The following is a 16,631-nucleotide window of genomic DNA, read 5'->3' as shown; positions in this document are numbered from 1 at the left end:
AATGCCAATTTGACATGTGCATATTTTGGATATCTGTCATGATCGATGGATTGTATAGCTGGGATGCTTTGTAGACTTCCCGTAGAAGCTCGGATCGGCTGACCGCTTTCCCCCACAAGTCCAAACACCGGCCACGTTTCCCCTCAAGACATTCCCCTTGCTCTCAACCTCTTTTTCTCTTCCTTGTGTTTACTTTTATTCTGGCTCTGTCTTCAATCTCATCACAATTGTGCATGTGGTAGTGGAGATTGTTTCATTCAGTATGCCTTTCGAAGCCCGGGTCAAGTCCGTCCTGTCCGGTGACACGGTCGTGCTGTCGCATATCACCAACCCTTCACAAGAACGTATCCTGAGTTTGGCTTATGTCTCTGCTCCGAGGTTAAGGAGAGAGGGTGACGAGGTAGGTGCATTGTTGAGATTCATTGCCTGTTGATTGCACCATTGGAGGTCTAGATTGTTGGTTTCTGGGATCTCCAATTGATCTTACTGAGCAGTACGAGCTACGTATAGCATTGGATAAAATGGCGATGATTGAAGGGGGGAGGAGAGAAAAAGAGACAAGGCTAATGTGAACAATCAATTGTAGGCATACGCCTTCCAATCCCGCGAATTCCTCCGTGAGCTCCTTGTCGGCAAAGTTGTCCAGTTCCACGTTGAATACACCATCCCCACCGGTGCCAAGCGCGACTACGGTACCATCAAGCTGCCCGGTTTTGATGCCTCATTACCTGATATCAGTGTGCAGGAGGGCTGGACACGTGTCCGCGAAGAAGCAGGCAAGCGCTCAGATGAATCCGAGGAGACCGTTGCACTCCTGGGGCGCCTGCGGGCATTGGAATCCCTCGCCCAGGACGAAGGAAAGGGAACTTGGGCTAGTGATAGCAATGCCCAGATCGATACTAGCTACGAGTTGACTGGCGCTCGCGATTTGGTTAAGCGTAACTTGGGCCAGCAGCTGGAGGGTATTATTGAGAAGGTCCTGAACGGTGACCGTGTTGTGCTGCGTTTGTTGCTCAAACCACAGGAGCACATTCAGACTGTCATTGCTATTGCTGGTGTCCGGGCACCATCCGCTAAGCGCACGACTGCTGATGGCAAAGAGACCGCGGCTGAGCCGTTCGGTGATGAGGCACAGCAGTTTGTTGAGGAGCGATTGTTGCAGCGCAAGGTCAAGGTTTCTCTTGTTGGTGTTACGCCGCAGGGACAAATTGTTGCTACCCTCCTTCACCCCAACGGAAACATCTCCCGATTCCTTCTCGAGGCTGGTTTGGCCCGCTGCCAGGATCACCACTCCACGCTTTTGGGTCCGGACATGGCTCTTCTCCGCCAGGCGGAACTTACAGCGAAGGCTGGCCGCAAGGGATTGTGGGTTAGCCACACGGGACCCACGACTGCTGGTGCCGCGGCCGTGGACTACGTCGTCACCCGTGTTTTGAATGCGGATACCCTCTTCATCCGCAACAAGGCTGGTCAGGAGAAGAAGATCAGCCTCGCCAGTATCCGTCAGCCCAAGCCCTCTGATCCCAAGCAGTCTCCTTATGCTGCTGAGGCGAAGGAGTACCTGCGCAAGCGGGTGATCGCCAAGCATGTCATGGTTACCGTGAACGGCAAGAAGCCTGCAAATGAGGGCTACGAGGAGCGCGAGGTGGCTACTGTTGTGCAGGGCAACACCAATGTTGGTCTGGCTCTTGTGGAGGCTGGTTACTCCTCTGTAATTCGCCACCGTATGGACGACGCTGACCGGTCCCCCGACTACGATGCGCTCCTCGCTGCTGAGGCTGATGCCCAGGCGGAAGGCCGTGGAATGTGGTCTTCCAAGGCTCCCAAGGCGAAGCAGGTGGTGGATTACTCAGAGAGTGTACAAAAGGCCAAGCTGGAGCTTGGTATCCTGCAGCGTCAAAAGCGTGTCCCGGCTGTCGTCGACTTTGTCAAGTCTGGCTCTCGCTTCACTGTTCTAGTTCCCCGTGATAACGCCAAATTGACTCTCGTCCTTTCCGGCATCCGTGCCCCTCGATCTTCCCGCGGGCCCAGCGACGCCGGTGAGCCTTTCGGTCAGGAGGCCCACGATCTTGCCAACCGCCGCTGCATGCAGCGCGACGTTGAGATTGACGTTGAGACCATTGACAAGGTTGGCGGATTCATCGGCAGCCTTTACATCAACAAGGAGAACTTCACAACCGTTCTGCTGGAGGAGGGTTTCGCCACCGTTCATGCATACTCCGCTGAGCAGTCTGGTCATGCCAACGAATATTTCGCTGCTGAACAGCGGGCGAAGGATGCCCGCAAGGGTTTGTGGCACGACTGGGACCCCGCCAAGGAGGCTGCTGAGGCTGAAGAGGCCGAGGCCGCCAACGGCGCCGCAACGGGCACTGAGAGCGATGCCGCTCCCGCTCAGCGTCGCAAGGACTACCGCGATGTTATGGTTACCTACATCGACCCTACTTCCGCGAAGCTCAAGCTGCAGCAGATTGGCACCGGTACGAACGCGCTCACCGAGTTGATGAGCGCTTTCCGCACGTTCCACATTAACAAGGCCAACGACACCCCACTGCCTGGCCCTCCCAAGGCCGGCGACTGGGTTGCCGCCCAATTCACCGAAGATGGCGACTGGTACCGCGCCAAGGTCCGCCGAAACGACCGCGAGAAGGAGCAGGCTGAGGTGGTCTACATCGACTACGGCAACTCCGAGATTCTGCCGTGGGCATCGCTCCGCCCTCTAACCCAGCCCCAATTCTCTGGCCAGACCCTCCGCCCTCAGGCGGTTGATGCAGTCCTCTCTCTCCTGCAGTTCCCTACCTCCGAGGATTACCTGGAGGACGCCGTCGGTTTCGTCGGCGACCAGACCTTCGACCGCCAGCTCGTCGCAAATGTTGACCACATCGACCAGGACGGCACCCTGCATGTCACTCTCCTTGACCCCTCTGCTTCCAAGAACTTGGACAACAGCATCAACGCCGACATCGTTCACGAAGGTATGGCGATGGTACCCCGCAAGCTGAAGGCGTGGGAGCGCGCCTCCGTCGATACCCTCTCCAACCTGCGCACGCTCGAAGACGAGGCTAAGTCTGAGCGCCGCGGTATGTGGGAGTACGGTGATCTGACCGAGGACTGATTTCTTGTATTTATTTGAATTTTGAGCTGTATGAGGGCGATCTGTACAGATATTGTTGGGGTTGGGCCTATGATTAGCATCTGTGCTGTGTACACTGAGATATGGGTGCTTGGTTTAATTTTGGCCGGAATTTTATTGCATTTTTGTGTTTTTCATGACATCCCCCCAAAACTCCCCTGTCCGTTACCAGGGCTGGCTACCTTGGTTGATCCTGCCGATTAGCTTTGTTGATCGATGGATCTGTGATGTACTTCGGCACATGTGCTTTGGCAGAAAGATATCTCATATCTCAACGACATTCAACATTCTCAAAAATAGACCTAAATCTCACCCCAAATTTGTGATAGAAGATTGATGTATCACAAAATAGAATCAACCCCAGAAAAGCACCGATCCCGGGACCAACCACCGTCAGGTATATTTCACCGCCTCTTTCCCTCCGCCACCTCCGAGATCTGTTTTAGCAGATCGATCTCTCCTTCAAAAAAGTAAACAAACTTATGAGATAAGAATTCACCATGTTTTGGGGCAACAAAACTCCTCAGGACTCCGAGCCGGACCTGGCGCGCACCGATTCCTCGAAGAACGATCCCGCCGCTTCCGCCTCACAAGCTTCTGGCACCGAATGGCTCGCTGGACACTTGCACCACCTTACCCCGGAGCAGGAGGAGAAGCTGCAGGAATTTAAGGCATTGTGCGCTGAGCGTAAATACCACACCCCTGCTGTGGAACAAGCAGACGGCGTCGAGGCGAAGCCCGCCAGCCACGACGATGCGACTTTACTGTATGTGGCGCGTCCACGCTAGACCCCAAATCAGCTAGCAATGGACGAATGAAACAGGATGATCGAGTGCTGATTCTAATTATTTGCGCAGGCGATTCCTCCGAGCTCGCAAGTTTGATGTCGAGGGCGCATGGGCTCAATTCAAAGACACCGAAGACTGGCGCAAAGACAACGCCATTGAGAAGCTTTATGAGAATATCAGCGTGGACTCATACGAGGCCGCTCGACGGATGGTGCGTCTTATAATCGCTTCCAAACGAAAAAAACAGATCTCGTGCTAACGTCTACTGTTTCTACAGTATCCCCAATGGACAGGCCGTCGCGATCGCCGCGGAATCCCTGTCTACGTCTTCCAGATCCGCCACCTGGATAACAAGGCTGTGGCCGCTTACAACTCCACCATGACCAGCGGTACACCCGAAACCCACAAATCATCCACAGTCCCTGCGCGCTTGTTGAACCTCTTCGCTTTGTATGAGAATCTCCTCCGGTTCGTGATGCCGCTTGCCTCTGCACTGCCACGTCCGAACCCGGAGACGCCTATCGTGACCTCGACCAATATCGTGGATGTCAGCGGTGTTGGGCTGAAGCAATTCTGGAACTTGAAGAGTCATATGCAGGATGCTAGTGTTTTGGCCACGGCGCATTACCCCGAGACATTAGATCGAATCTTTGTATGTTGTCCCATCGCTGGTCTACTCCGTCCGGAGGGCTTTTGCCGTTGAAGAGAAGATCGTTGAACTAACCCACTGTTAGATTGTCGGAGCACCCTCATTCTTCCCAACCGTCTGGGGCTGGATCAAGCGCTGGTTCGACCCAGGTACCACCTCGAAGATCTTCATTCTCTCCGCCACAGAGGTCGAACCCACCCTCACTTCCTTCATGGAGCCGTCCAGCATCCCCAAGTCATATGGCGGTGAGCTGGACTGGTCGTGGGGCGATATGCCTAACCTGGACGACCCCAGCCGTGAACTGCTCCGCGGCATCGAGCAACCGCTCGCCGACGGCCAGACACGGAAGAATATTCTCAAGGGCCCTGTGTTGTTCAACGGTGATCACCTCCAGGTGCTGGGAACTGTGGATGGAAAGGAGCGGAGGGAAATCGTTCCCATCCCGAAGACACAGGCTTTGGTTGAGTCAGAGGCTAACTCCGCTGATTTCGCAGAGAAGGCGGCGCCTAATGGCACAGAGACTAATGTAGACGATAGTGAGAAGACTATTGACAATGTGGCGGTCAAGGTCAATCAGTTATCCGTGGATGAGACAAAGAATACTGTTGCCGCATAGAGCACATAGAAAGAAAGGCAGCAGAAATAACCATGTTGGGGTTTGTATTTGGACATACCATTAGCGATGTGATATAGCACAAGATAGGCAGATCTCAATACCGAGGCACGTTTTATCTATGTGTTTTTTTGCGATGTGTTTTGTTCGTGGATATCTGCGTGCTTGGTTTATAGTATAGTATGTAGGAAATTTCATGTGGTTGCACACGCATCTATTGCATCCTATCAATAACATATTGGGGTATGTGTTGGGGTATGTGTTTTCTGGTTTTATCTTCGCGACATTTATATCCTTCTCGCTTCAGTTGGTTTTGTCTAGCTTGTTCTCAATATGTGGAATCCTGGAACCGTTCATAGGCCTTGATTCATGCTTAAAAATTTGATCGGGGTGGTTGTAACCGCAGTGTCCAGTCTGTGAGAATATTATAGTACATTGGATCTCCCCAAGACAAGTTCAACATAAGAGAAAACACAGAAATACAATTATTCTATTATATGAGAATATTGTGTTAGATAGACCTAGAAACCTCAGTTCGATGTATGTAAGTTGACCAATTAGGAAGAAGGGCTGTGGTTCGCCACATGACTCAGCAGGTTCATGCAGGGCAACATCTCCACATCTATACGACCGAATACGTTGGACATCTAGAATCAGATCCTGATTAACCAAAGAAATAGGATTTACTTACGAATTCCCCCGTATCATGATATCATCCCCCGGATGAGCCCGAAACATGAATATAAGGCAACCATGTTGAGCCTAAGCGCTAGTTAACGCGCTAAAATGGCCATGTTGTTGGGAAAGAGTCCAAGACGAGATATGATCGACGCCATGTTCCAATCCAACCAAACGTCCGAGGCTCATTTTTGCGGGGAGCATGAAAGAGGCGGGCTTTCTTCACATGTGCCGAGTGTCGTGGCCAATGCCCGAACGACTGGGGAGGGATCGACAATAAACACAAGCACTTAAACCCCACCAATCCACCCCCGTACCTGGGGGTTAGATTGAAGTGTTCATTTCCACATTCTTATACTGTCTACGAATCAGCCATGAATCGTAATGAAAAGGACTCCATGAAGTCCACCTGGCGGCAACAAGCCCGCTCAGAATGGACTCTCTTCCACTGGTTCTACGAACTACTCGGCATCCACCCAGAACATCTCGACAAGAACATTCCCATTCATTTAAAGGAAGACGCCGTGCCCTACGTCCCCGACTGGTCCATGCATCGCTGGGTGCTCACGCACGCCGCCATCCCCCTCCTAATACACCACGCCTACGTCGAGTTCACCGGCCACAACCTCAGCGCCTGGGGCGCCTTCTTCCTATACGGAATCGCGTTCAAAGCCATCGCCATCCACGAACTTCATGTCCTCCGTCGACTGGGCCACCAGCACGGCTTCTTAGATGGCGATAAGCACGCTCGCGATGGCGTCCCAGACGTTGGCGTCGCGAAGGTCGTCCGCTCGCTCATGTCGACAAGTACCTTCCGCCCAATGTTCACCGTCTTCATCGCATACCACGCAACACACCCGCCCTCAACCATGAGCTTCGTCTGGCTGCCCCTCGAAGCCGGGTTATACGGGATCATCCTCGACTTCTGGTTCTACTGGTACCACCGGGTGATGCACGATGTCGGCGCGTTGTGGAAATACCACCGCACCCACCACCTCACTAAACACCCGAACCCGTTGTTAACGCTATATGCGGACACGGAGCAGGAGTTCTTTGATATCCTCGGTATTCCGCTTATGACGTATTTCAGTATGCGGTTTATGGGGATGCCGATGGGGTTCTATGAATGGTGGGTTTGTCATCAGTATGTGGTGTTTGCGGAACTGGCAGGGCACAGTGGGTTGCGGGTTCATGCTTCGCCTCCATCGACGTTGAGTTGGGCTTTGCGTTGGTTTGAGGCAGAGCTTGTTATTGAGGATCATGATTTGCATCATCGGAAGGGCTGGAGGAAGAGTCATAATTACGGGAAGCAGACGAGGCTTTGGGATCGGGTTTTTGGGACTTGTACTGATCGCATTGAGTCTGTTGACCACAATGTTGATTATGTCAATACGTCGCCTATGCCGTTGTATTGATATTGCCTTATTGGTGGTTTGATTTCTTTTGGGTTCGAAAGTCAGTGTATATCAAGCCTTGTTCAGTTGCGGAGGATTGTTGATATTGTTTGTTCTTGTCTTTTGTTATACTGTTGATATGACGTTGAGTCCTTTGGATACCATGTCTATGAATGAATGAAATGTTTCCCATGACCAATGACTTTCTGTATATTAGACTGCAATTTCTTCTGATCAGATCAACTTGGCTTGGAGTACAAGGTGGCGACCAATGTTCGCAGTGGTATGGGAGGATTTAAGATGTTTGCTACAAGCGGAAAATTTGACAAACAACGTATGTATGTATTACAGTCTAAAGCACAATAGAATATCTGGTATATGAGCCTAGGAGGCCTAAGCCCTCCACAGGGCATTAACCTGCTTCCTCCGAGCCTAGATAAGAAGATAATTAGCAGATGTACCCGCAGAAAAGGATTAAACAGAAAACTTACCATCGGAGCCAAAACAGTGACACCCGCTCCAAGTGCCACGACAGTGAGAACGAGCTGCAGCTTGGAAAAGCTCTTGCCAAGGATATCAAATGCCTGGCTGGGCGTGGCTCGGGTACCGTAAATATCGCTTCCGTAAGCGAAGATAAGACTGGTACTTTCCAACAGGGTAGGGCGAGATAGTACGGCCTTGATGCCGGCGACATCGCGTGTGTGCGAGAGGTACCATTTGCCATCGAAGTCAAGGTAGGGCGCGTAGCGGAACAGGCCTTCTTCGGTCTCAGCCGTGGTGGGGTCACGGTCGACAGGGCGGCGGGGGTCAAGGACGGGGCGAGGAATGCCAACGATGGAGTTGGAGGAGGGGAGAGTGCAGAGAAGCTGGCGGGTGGTAATTCCCTGGCGCGTTTGAGTTACGGCCATGTGGGAGATGGATTCGGGGATCATGAAGGCCTGGGAGATGACGTGGGGCAACGGGAGGGTGGCGGTGCTGGAATAGTTGGTGGCAGAGTCAAGCACACCGCGGTCGTTGGGGAAGGGGGATTCGTAGAGCTCCGAGATGACTAGTTGGTAGCCCTTGGCGAAGGACTCACTGCCGTCAACGTCACCCCAGAATGAGTAGGCGAACCAGTTCTCAGACATCACGGATGGGATGGGCTGCTTGGAATCCACGCCCGCTTGGGTAACTGCGTGGAGGACCTTTCCTGATACTCCGTCCAGAAGGTAGAAACTGGCGGTATGGGTCTGCTCGTTCACTGCAGTCACCAGGGCAAGGTTGGGGTTGAGGTACTTGTAAAGGACCGAGCGGTTTCCGAGGACTCTGCCGATAGATGCAACAGGGTCGTGGGCAGGGCGAGCGGTCGCTTCGATGACCTTCTGTCCGGAGGGAGGAACAAACTCCCACACAGGAGTCTTGTTATCCTTTGCAACCCAGCCGAGGACTCGGCCATCAACGCTGGTGGTTACCAAGAACCCATCTTCGTTGGCAAATGCAGTGGTTGGAGTACCATCTTCACGGACACCAACGGTGGCCAGCGAACTTCCATCCTGCACTCCGAATACAGCAATCGAGTGGAGTTTGCTGTTAGATGATTCGATGCGTGAAACAATCTCCCCGGTCGACACATCCACAGTCACAGAGCTTCCGTCGTCGGAGTAGATGGTTGCGACTCCTGGTGAAGCCAGAATAGCCTTCACATCCCACTGCGATGTCTCAACTGCCTGGATGCCCCATGAAACGGCGCCGTGGTTTCCAGTATCCAAGGCGTACACACGGCCGTTCTTGGTGGCGACGATGACTGATTTGGCAACACCAAAGCTGTCCAGGTTGGACACTTCGTCAGTCAAGATACTGCTCAGAATGCGCTTAGGAAGATCTTTCAGCCAGTCGGGTAGATGTTCCAAGTCCCGGACATGACGCTTCACCCGGTGTAGGTACGCGCCGTACAAGGTCTCGTGGCCCTCGACCTCCAGCTCATGAGCTAGATCCTCTTGAGTATCAGTTTCCGCCCAGGTAGCTGCGACGGCATCAATAAGACCCTCGTGCCGAGTCCACTCGATCTGGCCATTTCGAATAAGTTGCCAATCTCCGTGCTCCCGGAAAAGCGCTGACCTAACAGCCACCGACTTTCCTTTAGTAACAACCTCGGATGCCGAGTGAAGGGCAATGTTAGAAGAAGGCTTCTGCAGATCCCATCGTCCCAGAATTCCATGAGAGGTGGATGATACAACAGTGGCTTCCTGGTCCGTGATTCGAGTGAAATAGACATTAGCGTCAATGACACTGGCCGCGACCGCCGACTGCCCGGGCAGATAGGGCAGCCGGTAAGCCTTGGTGACCTTAGCAGACATCAAGTCCACATGGTAAACCTCGGCCCAGGCCCCGGCCTCGGTTGCAAAGTGGACCAAGAAATGGGGCAGAGCGTTAAGCTTGTGGGGAGCGTGGACTGTGATCTGTCGAATGTCGGAGCCAGGTGTATTGTCAATGGCGATAGAGGTGATCTCCTTGGTACCAATAACATTGACCTTCAGGGACTTTTGCGATTTGTCGGCCCAGACGATGATAGGCGACGCGGAATTGGCGCCCACATGGAGGACGGACTCCGGGGTAGCTACATCAGCCTCGGAGTTGAGAATCTGCTGACGAATCTGCTGTCCAGTCAATGGGTCCAAAACAGTGACCTTGATCTTGAAGCCCTTCAGCATAGCCGACTGGAGTGAAATATAGAACACCTCGGTGGAAGAAGACGACACTTGGAACGGAAGGTCGCCACTAGCAGAACTCATTAGCTTGCGACTTGTCAAAAATAAGGTCAAAGACGAGACCAACCTTGTATCCTTGAATTCCCACACTGACTTTCCAGTGTTTCCATCCAGACGTCTCACAATTCCGGTGCCCTCGTTAGCAACCACAGCAATGGCATCTCTCACTCCGGAGGTCGCGGTAGCATCCACAAGCTCCAACAGCTCAAGATCGGCAACCACACCCTGTGAGACCTGATTCTCCCATCCAACTTTGCCATCTTGGGCACTCCAAGATGCGATGTAGTTACCCACCGTAGCTACGACGGCATCATTTCCATCTAATCCGCGCAAGAGACCCACCCCATGTGCGGGAGAGTCCGCCGACCGCGAGATGTTCTGGCGCCATACCAGCGCGCCGTCGCGGGGGTTCACGGCCCCCACAAGGAGTTTGTCGGTTAGGGTGTAAAGGAGGGAGGCATTTGAAGATGTGGACGGCTTGAGGAAGAAGGTCGAGTCGGGGGATGGGGTGCCGAGGAGAGCGTGGTGGAAGTCAATATGGTTGACCTCGTCAGAGTAGATGGCCACCGCGGTCGATAAGCACGCGGAGAAAGAGAGCGCCGCCTGGAGCCGCATTTTGACGAATGGCTCTTATTGAAGCATGGAAGAGGGGAGGTGGGAGGTGTAGAATGGATGTTGTCAATAAACTTCGCGGAGTCCGGGCGGTGATAGCTATGGATAACGCCCGTCCCTCATTCCCCATGACTAGCGAGAAGCACGAATATCACGACGGATATTTGACAGAATGGTTTCGATCTCCTGGCAGTGTTCATCGCATTTCAACGCCTCATCATCATCATCATCATTATATGGCTCTAGCATTTGACTGTCACGACGTAGCACATAAAACTTGGTCAAGTACCCCACGCAAATAATTCCCCATAGGCCTTGGGTTAATATGGGCTGCACCTTTCTCTCCTCCAGCATATAATTTTATAACTGATATTCCGCATGGTTCCACGTAGGCCGTCGTGGCCCGTTCTTCGCTTTCGATGGTCGTTTGTTTTCGATGAACAGGACTTTCGCTTTCTGATCATTGCGCACCAAGCTAACGGTCACGTTTGATTTTATTCTCGAACGCTGACCTATTCCAGCTTCTCGCTCGCACCCGAATTCGTGCTGCAGAGGGAAGTAGAATTGGGCAATATTCAGCCACATGTTATCAACTTTGTCTTCCTTGCACTGAGGCGTGACATCGTCCATATAGGAACGAATCACGGGGTCTGTTGCGTACTAGCCAGGTTAGTCTTAAGCACATTCTGCTTAACGCTTCAGAGACTTACTGCCATGGTGTGATGTCCTCAACCTCACGCAAGGCTATTGATCTGACGTTAGCATCGAAGTCACCATATAAGGGTCGAGTATCTTCCAGGGTTTGATACTCACTGAATCAATGCGTGTTTATCTGGTCGATGTACGAGGGTTGTACGTTTAATTGGAGTATAACTTGTCGTGAGAATGTTATGTATCAAGCAACCTGCGTTCGAAGAATCATATTGGGAATTTGGACTATGATATCCGATTTTGTGGACATGGCATTACTATGTTCATTGAGCCCTCTTTCCATGAATAAGACAATGGATATCTACCTAGGTAAATGGCATCAATCAATCAATCAATAATTCATTCATTCATTCATTCATTCATTCAATCAATCAATCAATCAGTTAATCAATTAACAAATTCATAGTCTAGAACTTAGCTTCTTCAACTACCCAATCAATGATATCACATTACACCATACATCACGTAGAACTCTCTTAAAATATACGTAGCAAGTACATAGGACTAGTTACTCCAGGTAGGTCGAAGATGGCTATCGTTAGCACTGCCCATGATAGCCTTGGAGTGTGGGCAGCAGCGATTTGCTTAGAGCCCGGGCATGGAAAGCACCGGTGCGCAGCACCTGGTAAAGCCAAAACAATATAAACGTAACAATGGAAAAGGAAGATATTGAAATTCCATACAAGCTAAGCACGTAACCGAAAAGAAAAAAAAACATCCAGATCGTGACCTATAAGAGTTGAGATCCCTCACAAGGTCAGCTCTCCAACTACATAAGCCAACTTTTATTAAAGTGAGAGAGAGCCCTTAATTAGTAGGATTCGAAGGCAGCTAGGAATGCGATTTGTCGGTTCCTATTCCTAGTCCTACGATTTTGCAATACTGTAGGCTATTAGAATGACATTTACAAAAAGCTGAACAGGCTGGCGGTTAGCACGACTTACATCGAAATCAGCCGAAAGGCCTAGTATCTCATTGTCCGTTGAAATCCGCACGGACCCGTAGAGATACAATCCATCAACGGGCTTGCCAATCCAATTGTTTATCGTATCGAAAAGCGGGAGTATTGCGCGAACACCTCCTTCTCCAATCATCACCTCGAATCCCCTAAGTGGCCTTGCTTGAAGATCAATCATTATTCGATTTCCCGGCAGGCGATAGCCAAGAACAGTGTTTGGCATATCACTAGGATAAATAAGCTCCAAGCCGGCGACATAAGTGAGTGGTGAGTCTGAGTCTGAGCGTGGGTCTGAAAGAACAGAGATAGCGAGTCCCAGAACATCCCTAGAGAAGGGAACTGATTGAGTCAATGTTTCATGCTTGGTGAAACACGTTGAACACAATTTATGATTAGCGGCATTTAGCAAGCCCCGAGTTCCCCTGTGGCACCTTATTTCCCCAGTAGCCTTTTGCCATTGTAGAGACTCTATGTTGCCAAGTTGAGTCTGCAATCGAAGATTCTGTTCCCTAGTCATGATACTGACATCTTTCAGCCATATGTTGTGGCGCCAATGCTGTTGTCTAGTGCGGAGCTCAGGGTGTAATTTAGAAAGGTTGTGAGTACAACGGTAAATCAGTCGCCAGTCTCTTTCACGCTGAATACCTTCGGTAAGAAAGGCAAGGTAACCTCTATCACCACGTATAAAAAACCTTGTTTTCCAGAACGCTTGATCTTCGAAGATATCTGCCATTGCCCTTGAACAGAGTCGTAGGTTGAGGAAGTCAACTGTTGATAGATAAGTTGCAATTTCCAATCTTATTTCAAGTGGAATCCATTCTAAGTGGTGTGCATTCACAGAATTTCCACGTAGAACGTATGATCCATCCATGACTGGCATGGCCTGAGCAGCTGCGCGAAACCCTGCGTTCCGGAAGCATTGATGGAATTTCGGTGGGTTGGATGCAAAACCTACGATAGGCCAACGGTTAGAAAAATTTACTTTTTTGCTATAGAAATACAATGGAACGATCACATAGACTCACGCATGTTGCTAGATCGGATATCGTTACGCCATTGCGAGGGGCTTTCTCTTAGGGTTTCGAGTAACCTCTCCAGGTTCAATTCGCCATTTTTGAACTGTTTCGAGAGAAGCACCCAACAACGCCTATGAATCAAAAATCCGTTTGGAGGATTTGGCGGCGATTTACCAAGTAATTTGGCAACCTCGTCCCATCTTCCTTCATATTCGTGGCCCTTTGTACACCCAGAGATGTCAGTCAGCTGAACGCCAGAGGCAGTCAAATGAACTAGCACTAATTAGCAAGTACTTCCAATGAAGAGCAGATTCACAAGCGCACTTAAAAAGCAAGGGGTTGATGAGATCACTAGTCCGCATGACACACAAGAGCGTTGGAAGATGTCAACCAGGATTGAGGCCATCTTGGGTGTCCTGAGGTCCGACTTCTTGATGTTCTTGATGTTGTTTTCCAGATATTGCGGGAAATATTGAACTTTTGTTGTTTGTCACTTAGCTCAGTGTCGCTATCATTATTGCATCACCATACAAGGCATTGCAAGGGCTAAAGGTTTCGTTTATCCGTGTACCACGGTTTTTGTGAAGATGAGATTATTACATGCACTACAAGCGAGTGGTAGGGGGAAAGCTCTATGAAATTCGGCAGAATTATTTAAATTTATCTCACTAATCAGGATCTAGAGTATATAATGTAATCTATATTCACATGCTTCCAGGTTTGGAATAGGTATCCGCGAAAGCAACAAACCACAATTTGCATATAATCACCTTCTCCTCGACCTTGTAGTAGAATACGGCGCTCTATTCGGGAATAATACTGTAGCAGATCGTGCTAGACCAGATTTATCAAATGAATTCATTAGATTTTATTACAGCGGAAGAGGGAGTACCTGACTGAACTGATTTTATCGAGTCTACGAACCAAACAAGTATAAAACTCAAGGTCTTGACCGTCTTCTATATCTTATTACCTGTACGACTTGAATCTTATATTGGGCTTCATAGGTAGCTGTTCAGAAAAATACAAAACCTTCTGGCGGCTGCTCCGCAGGACAAGTTGTTGCGGTGGCCTTAGGCCCTCGCCAAAGTAGATAGTTCACGGGTAGATCGATCTTATTAGCGATCAACTCTCTCCCTCCTCTCTTACTAGCCCCTATATTATAGACGCCACAATACGTTATGACACCCTCGCTCTTTAAGCATCTCTTTTCTTTTTTTATCTTTGATGCAATTTATATCTATCCCGTTTATTTTTGGACTCGCCTATACACCTAAAAGGACATCTAAGAACATATTAAAAGATACGACAAGGCCGCATAACCAGCCGACTATTCTGGTATTATTCTTGATCCGTATAACGCAATGGAGAATTTGTAGTTAACTATATTGTGCCTCAGTATGTACTAGTTTCCGAGTAACACATCAAAGCAAAATCCACATTACACTAGTTGCCTCATTTGACAGCGAAGAACGAGTTTAGTAACCACTGTCCTTGTTCAGGTAATCTAAAGTGATACTTAGGTTAGCATATAATTCCAAAACCCTTCCAGTAGACATAAGAATCACGAACCTTGAGCCTTGTCCAGGATCTTGCTACCAATGCTGCCGCTGGAAGAGTCGTTGTTACCGCCGTAGCTATCCTGGTCACGACCGGAGCTGGACTTGTTGCCGTAGCTAGAGGAGTCATTGTTGCTGCTGCCGTAGCTATCCTGGTTACGACCAGAGCTGGACTTGTTGCCGTAGCTAGATGAGTCGTTGCTGTTACCATAGCTGGAGGAGTCATTGTTGCTGCTGCCGTAGCTATCCTGGTTGCGACCAGAGCTGGACTTGTTTCCGCTGCCGTAGCTGGAAGAGTCGTTGTTGTTACCGTAGCTGGAGGAGTCGTTGTTGCTACCGTAGCTGTCCTTGGATCCAGAGCTAGAGTTGTTGCCGTAGCTGGAGGAGTCGTTGTTGCTACCGTAGCTGTCCTTCTTGGATCCAGAGCTAGAGTTGTTGCCATAGCTGGAAGAGTCGTTGTTGCTACCGTAGCTGTCCTTCTTGGATCCAGAGCTAGAGTTGTTGCCGTAGCTGGAAGAGTCGTTGTTGCTACCGTAGGTGTCCTTGGATCCAGAGCTAGAGTTGTTGCCGTAGCTGGAAGAGTCGTTGTTGCTACCGTAACTGTCCTTCTTGGATCCATAGCTGGAGTTGCTGCTGCCATAGCTGTCCTGGTCGCGGCCAGAGCTAGACTTGTTTCCGCTACCATAGCTGGAGGAGTCATTGTTGCTGCTGCCGTAGCTGTCCTGGTCGCGACCAGAGCTGGACTTGTTTCCGCTGCCATAGCTGGAAGAGTCGTTGTTGCCGCCGTAGCTGGAGGAGTCATTGTTGCTGCTGCCATAGCTGTCCTGGTTGCGACCAGAGCTGGACTTGTTGCCGCCGTAGCTGGAGGAATCATTGTTGTTGCCGTAGCTAGAGGAGTCGTTGCCACCGTAGCTGGAGCTCTGGTTGCCACTGCCGTAGCTGTCGGACTCGTTGCGGTAAGACATTTTGGAGGGGTTGTTTAGGAGGATTTAGTTTATTTATGGATTGAGAAGATGAATTGATCTCGGAAGCAAGAAGTATAGTAATGATTTATAGGGGTACGATGTTTACCCCAACAAAAGGCGAGCGCTTTATTTATCTCCCACCAGGAACGTATGGAATCGAAGAGAATCGCCCCTCTCCCCTCCATAATCCCCTCGATGACAACATGTGGACAATCGAGACGAGCAGGGGCCAATGGTCGTGGCACGGAGAAGCTAGCATCTCTCGAGCTCGCTAGTTTCGTGCTTGTTTGCAAGTGATTGCTCGAACCTTGGGAGCCACTTTTCAGCTTGTGTCGCCTAATGCCAAATCAACCCCATAGTCGACCCATATTTGGCCCTGATGTTGTGATATCATCCAATCTACGAACAGGGGATCACGCCATGGAGAAAGCCATGCAGGACTCTGATTTGCCGGTCGAATTATGTAGTCCTTTTCGGAGCCGGACTTAGCCGGAGCCCTAGGAGAAGATAGGGTTCTTTACCCCTCATTATTTTGTTAGAACATTCTGTACTTGTGTACTTTTATGCAGCCAACGTCTAGACTTTTCAGTAGGAGAACAGTTGACAGAAGGTAGGAAGTTTATCTTCCGTAAAGACACGTGCAAGTGCCTAGGTATCTAAGCCGTGAAGGGGCCCTTATTTTCCTTTTTTTTGGGAAAAGGGGGGGGGGGGGGGGGAAGACGCTAATTTACTGAGATGGACCAATCATAATTGAGGATCTGGCCTTTTGGACCCACTTAGGCGAGATCTATCGAGATCTGCGCCATTGATT

At 50.3% G+C, this 16,631-nt stretch overlaps 7 protein-coding genes across 7 annotated transcripts; 3 read left to right on the top strand and 4 right to left on the bottom strand.

Annotated features, from left to right (window-relative positions):
• Positions 1–262: 262 nt before the first annotated feature.
• Positions 263–3,112, top strand: N7537_005569 (putative transcription factor (Snd1/p100); the record flags this gene model as incomplete). The annotated part of the gene is made up of 2 exons (XM_056896626.1): positions 263–400; positions 587–3,112. The coding sequence occupies 2 exons, from the start codon at positions 263–265 to the stop codon at positions 3,110–3,112; spliced, it is 2,664 nt and encodes an 887-aa protein (XP_056752411.1).
• A 518-nt stretch (positions 3,113–3,630) lies between these two features.
• On the top strand, positions 3,631–5,183 carry N7537_005568 (SEC14 family lipid-binding protein; the record flags this gene model as incomplete). The annotated part of the gene is made up of 4 exons (XM_056896625.1): positions 3,631–3,896; positions 3,988–4,129; positions 4,196–4,570; positions 4,653–5,183. The coding sequence occupies 4 exons, from the start codon at positions 3,631–3,633 to the stop codon at positions 5,181–5,183; spliced, it is 1,314 nt and encodes a 437-aa protein (XP_056752410.1).
• Positions 5,184–6,232: 1,049 nt separating this feature from the next.
• N7537_005567 (sterol desaturase family protein) lies at positions 6,233–7,273 on the top strand (the record flags this gene model as incomplete). The annotated part of the gene is made up of 1 exon (XM_056896624.1): positions 6,233–7,273. One exon carries the CDS (start codon positions 6,233–6,235, stop codon positions 7,271–7,273), a length of 1,041 nt encoding a protein of 346 aa, XP_056752409.1.
• A 372-nt stretch (positions 7,274–7,645) lies between these two features.
• N7537_005566 (uncharacterized protein) lies at positions 7,646–10,614 on the bottom strand (the record flags this gene model as incomplete). The annotated part of the gene is made up of 3 exons (XM_056896623.1): positions 7,646–7,684; positions 7,744–10,009; positions 10,067–10,614. The coding sequence occupies 3 exons, from the start codon at positions 10,612–10,614 to the stop codon at positions 7,646–7,648; spliced, it is 2,853 nt and encodes a 950-aa protein (XP_056752408.1).
• A 357-nt stretch (positions 10,615–10,971) lies between these two features.
• N7537_005565 (uncharacterized protein) lies at positions 10,972–11,327 on the bottom strand (the record flags this gene model as incomplete). The annotated part of the gene is made up of 2 exons (XM_056896622.1): positions 10,972–11,271; positions 11,322–11,327. The coding sequence occupies 2 exons, from the start codon at positions 11,325–11,327 to the stop codon at positions 10,972–10,974; spliced, it is 306 nt and encodes a 101-aa protein (XP_056752407.1).
• A 533-nt stretch (positions 11,328–11,860) lies between these two features.
• N7537_005564 (uncharacterized protein) lies at positions 11,861–12,458 on the bottom strand (the record flags this gene model as incomplete). The annotated part of the gene is made up of 2 exons (XM_056896621.1): positions 11,861–11,944; positions 12,267–12,458. 2 exons carry the CDS (start codon positions 12,456–12,458, stop codon positions 11,861–11,863), a joined length of 276 nt encoding a protein of 91 aa, XP_056752406.1.
• A 2,316-nt stretch (positions 12,459–14,774) lies between these two features.
• N7537_005563 (uncharacterized protein) lies at positions 14,775–15,820 on the bottom strand (the record flags this gene model as incomplete). Its single annotated transcript, XM_056896620.1, has 2 exons — positions 14,775–14,803; positions 14,869–15,820. 2 exons carry the CDS (start codon positions 15,818–15,820, stop codon positions 14,775–14,777), a joined length of 981 nt encoding a protein of 326 aa, XP_056752405.1.
• Between the last annotated feature and the right edge of the window lie 811 nt (positions 15,821–16,631).

Source organism: Penicillium hordei (assembly GCF_028827395.1).
Source record: "Penicillium hordei strain IBT 12815 chromosome Unknown utg000003l_segment0_segment0, whole genome shotgun sequence".
Taxonomy (NCBI): domain Eukaryota; kingdom Fungi; phylum Ascomycota; class Eurotiomycetes; order Eurotiales; family Aspergillaceae; genus Penicillium; species Penicillium hordei.
Note: the sequence above shows the minus strand (reverse complement) of the source record. Positions and strands in the feature narration are given on the sequence as shown.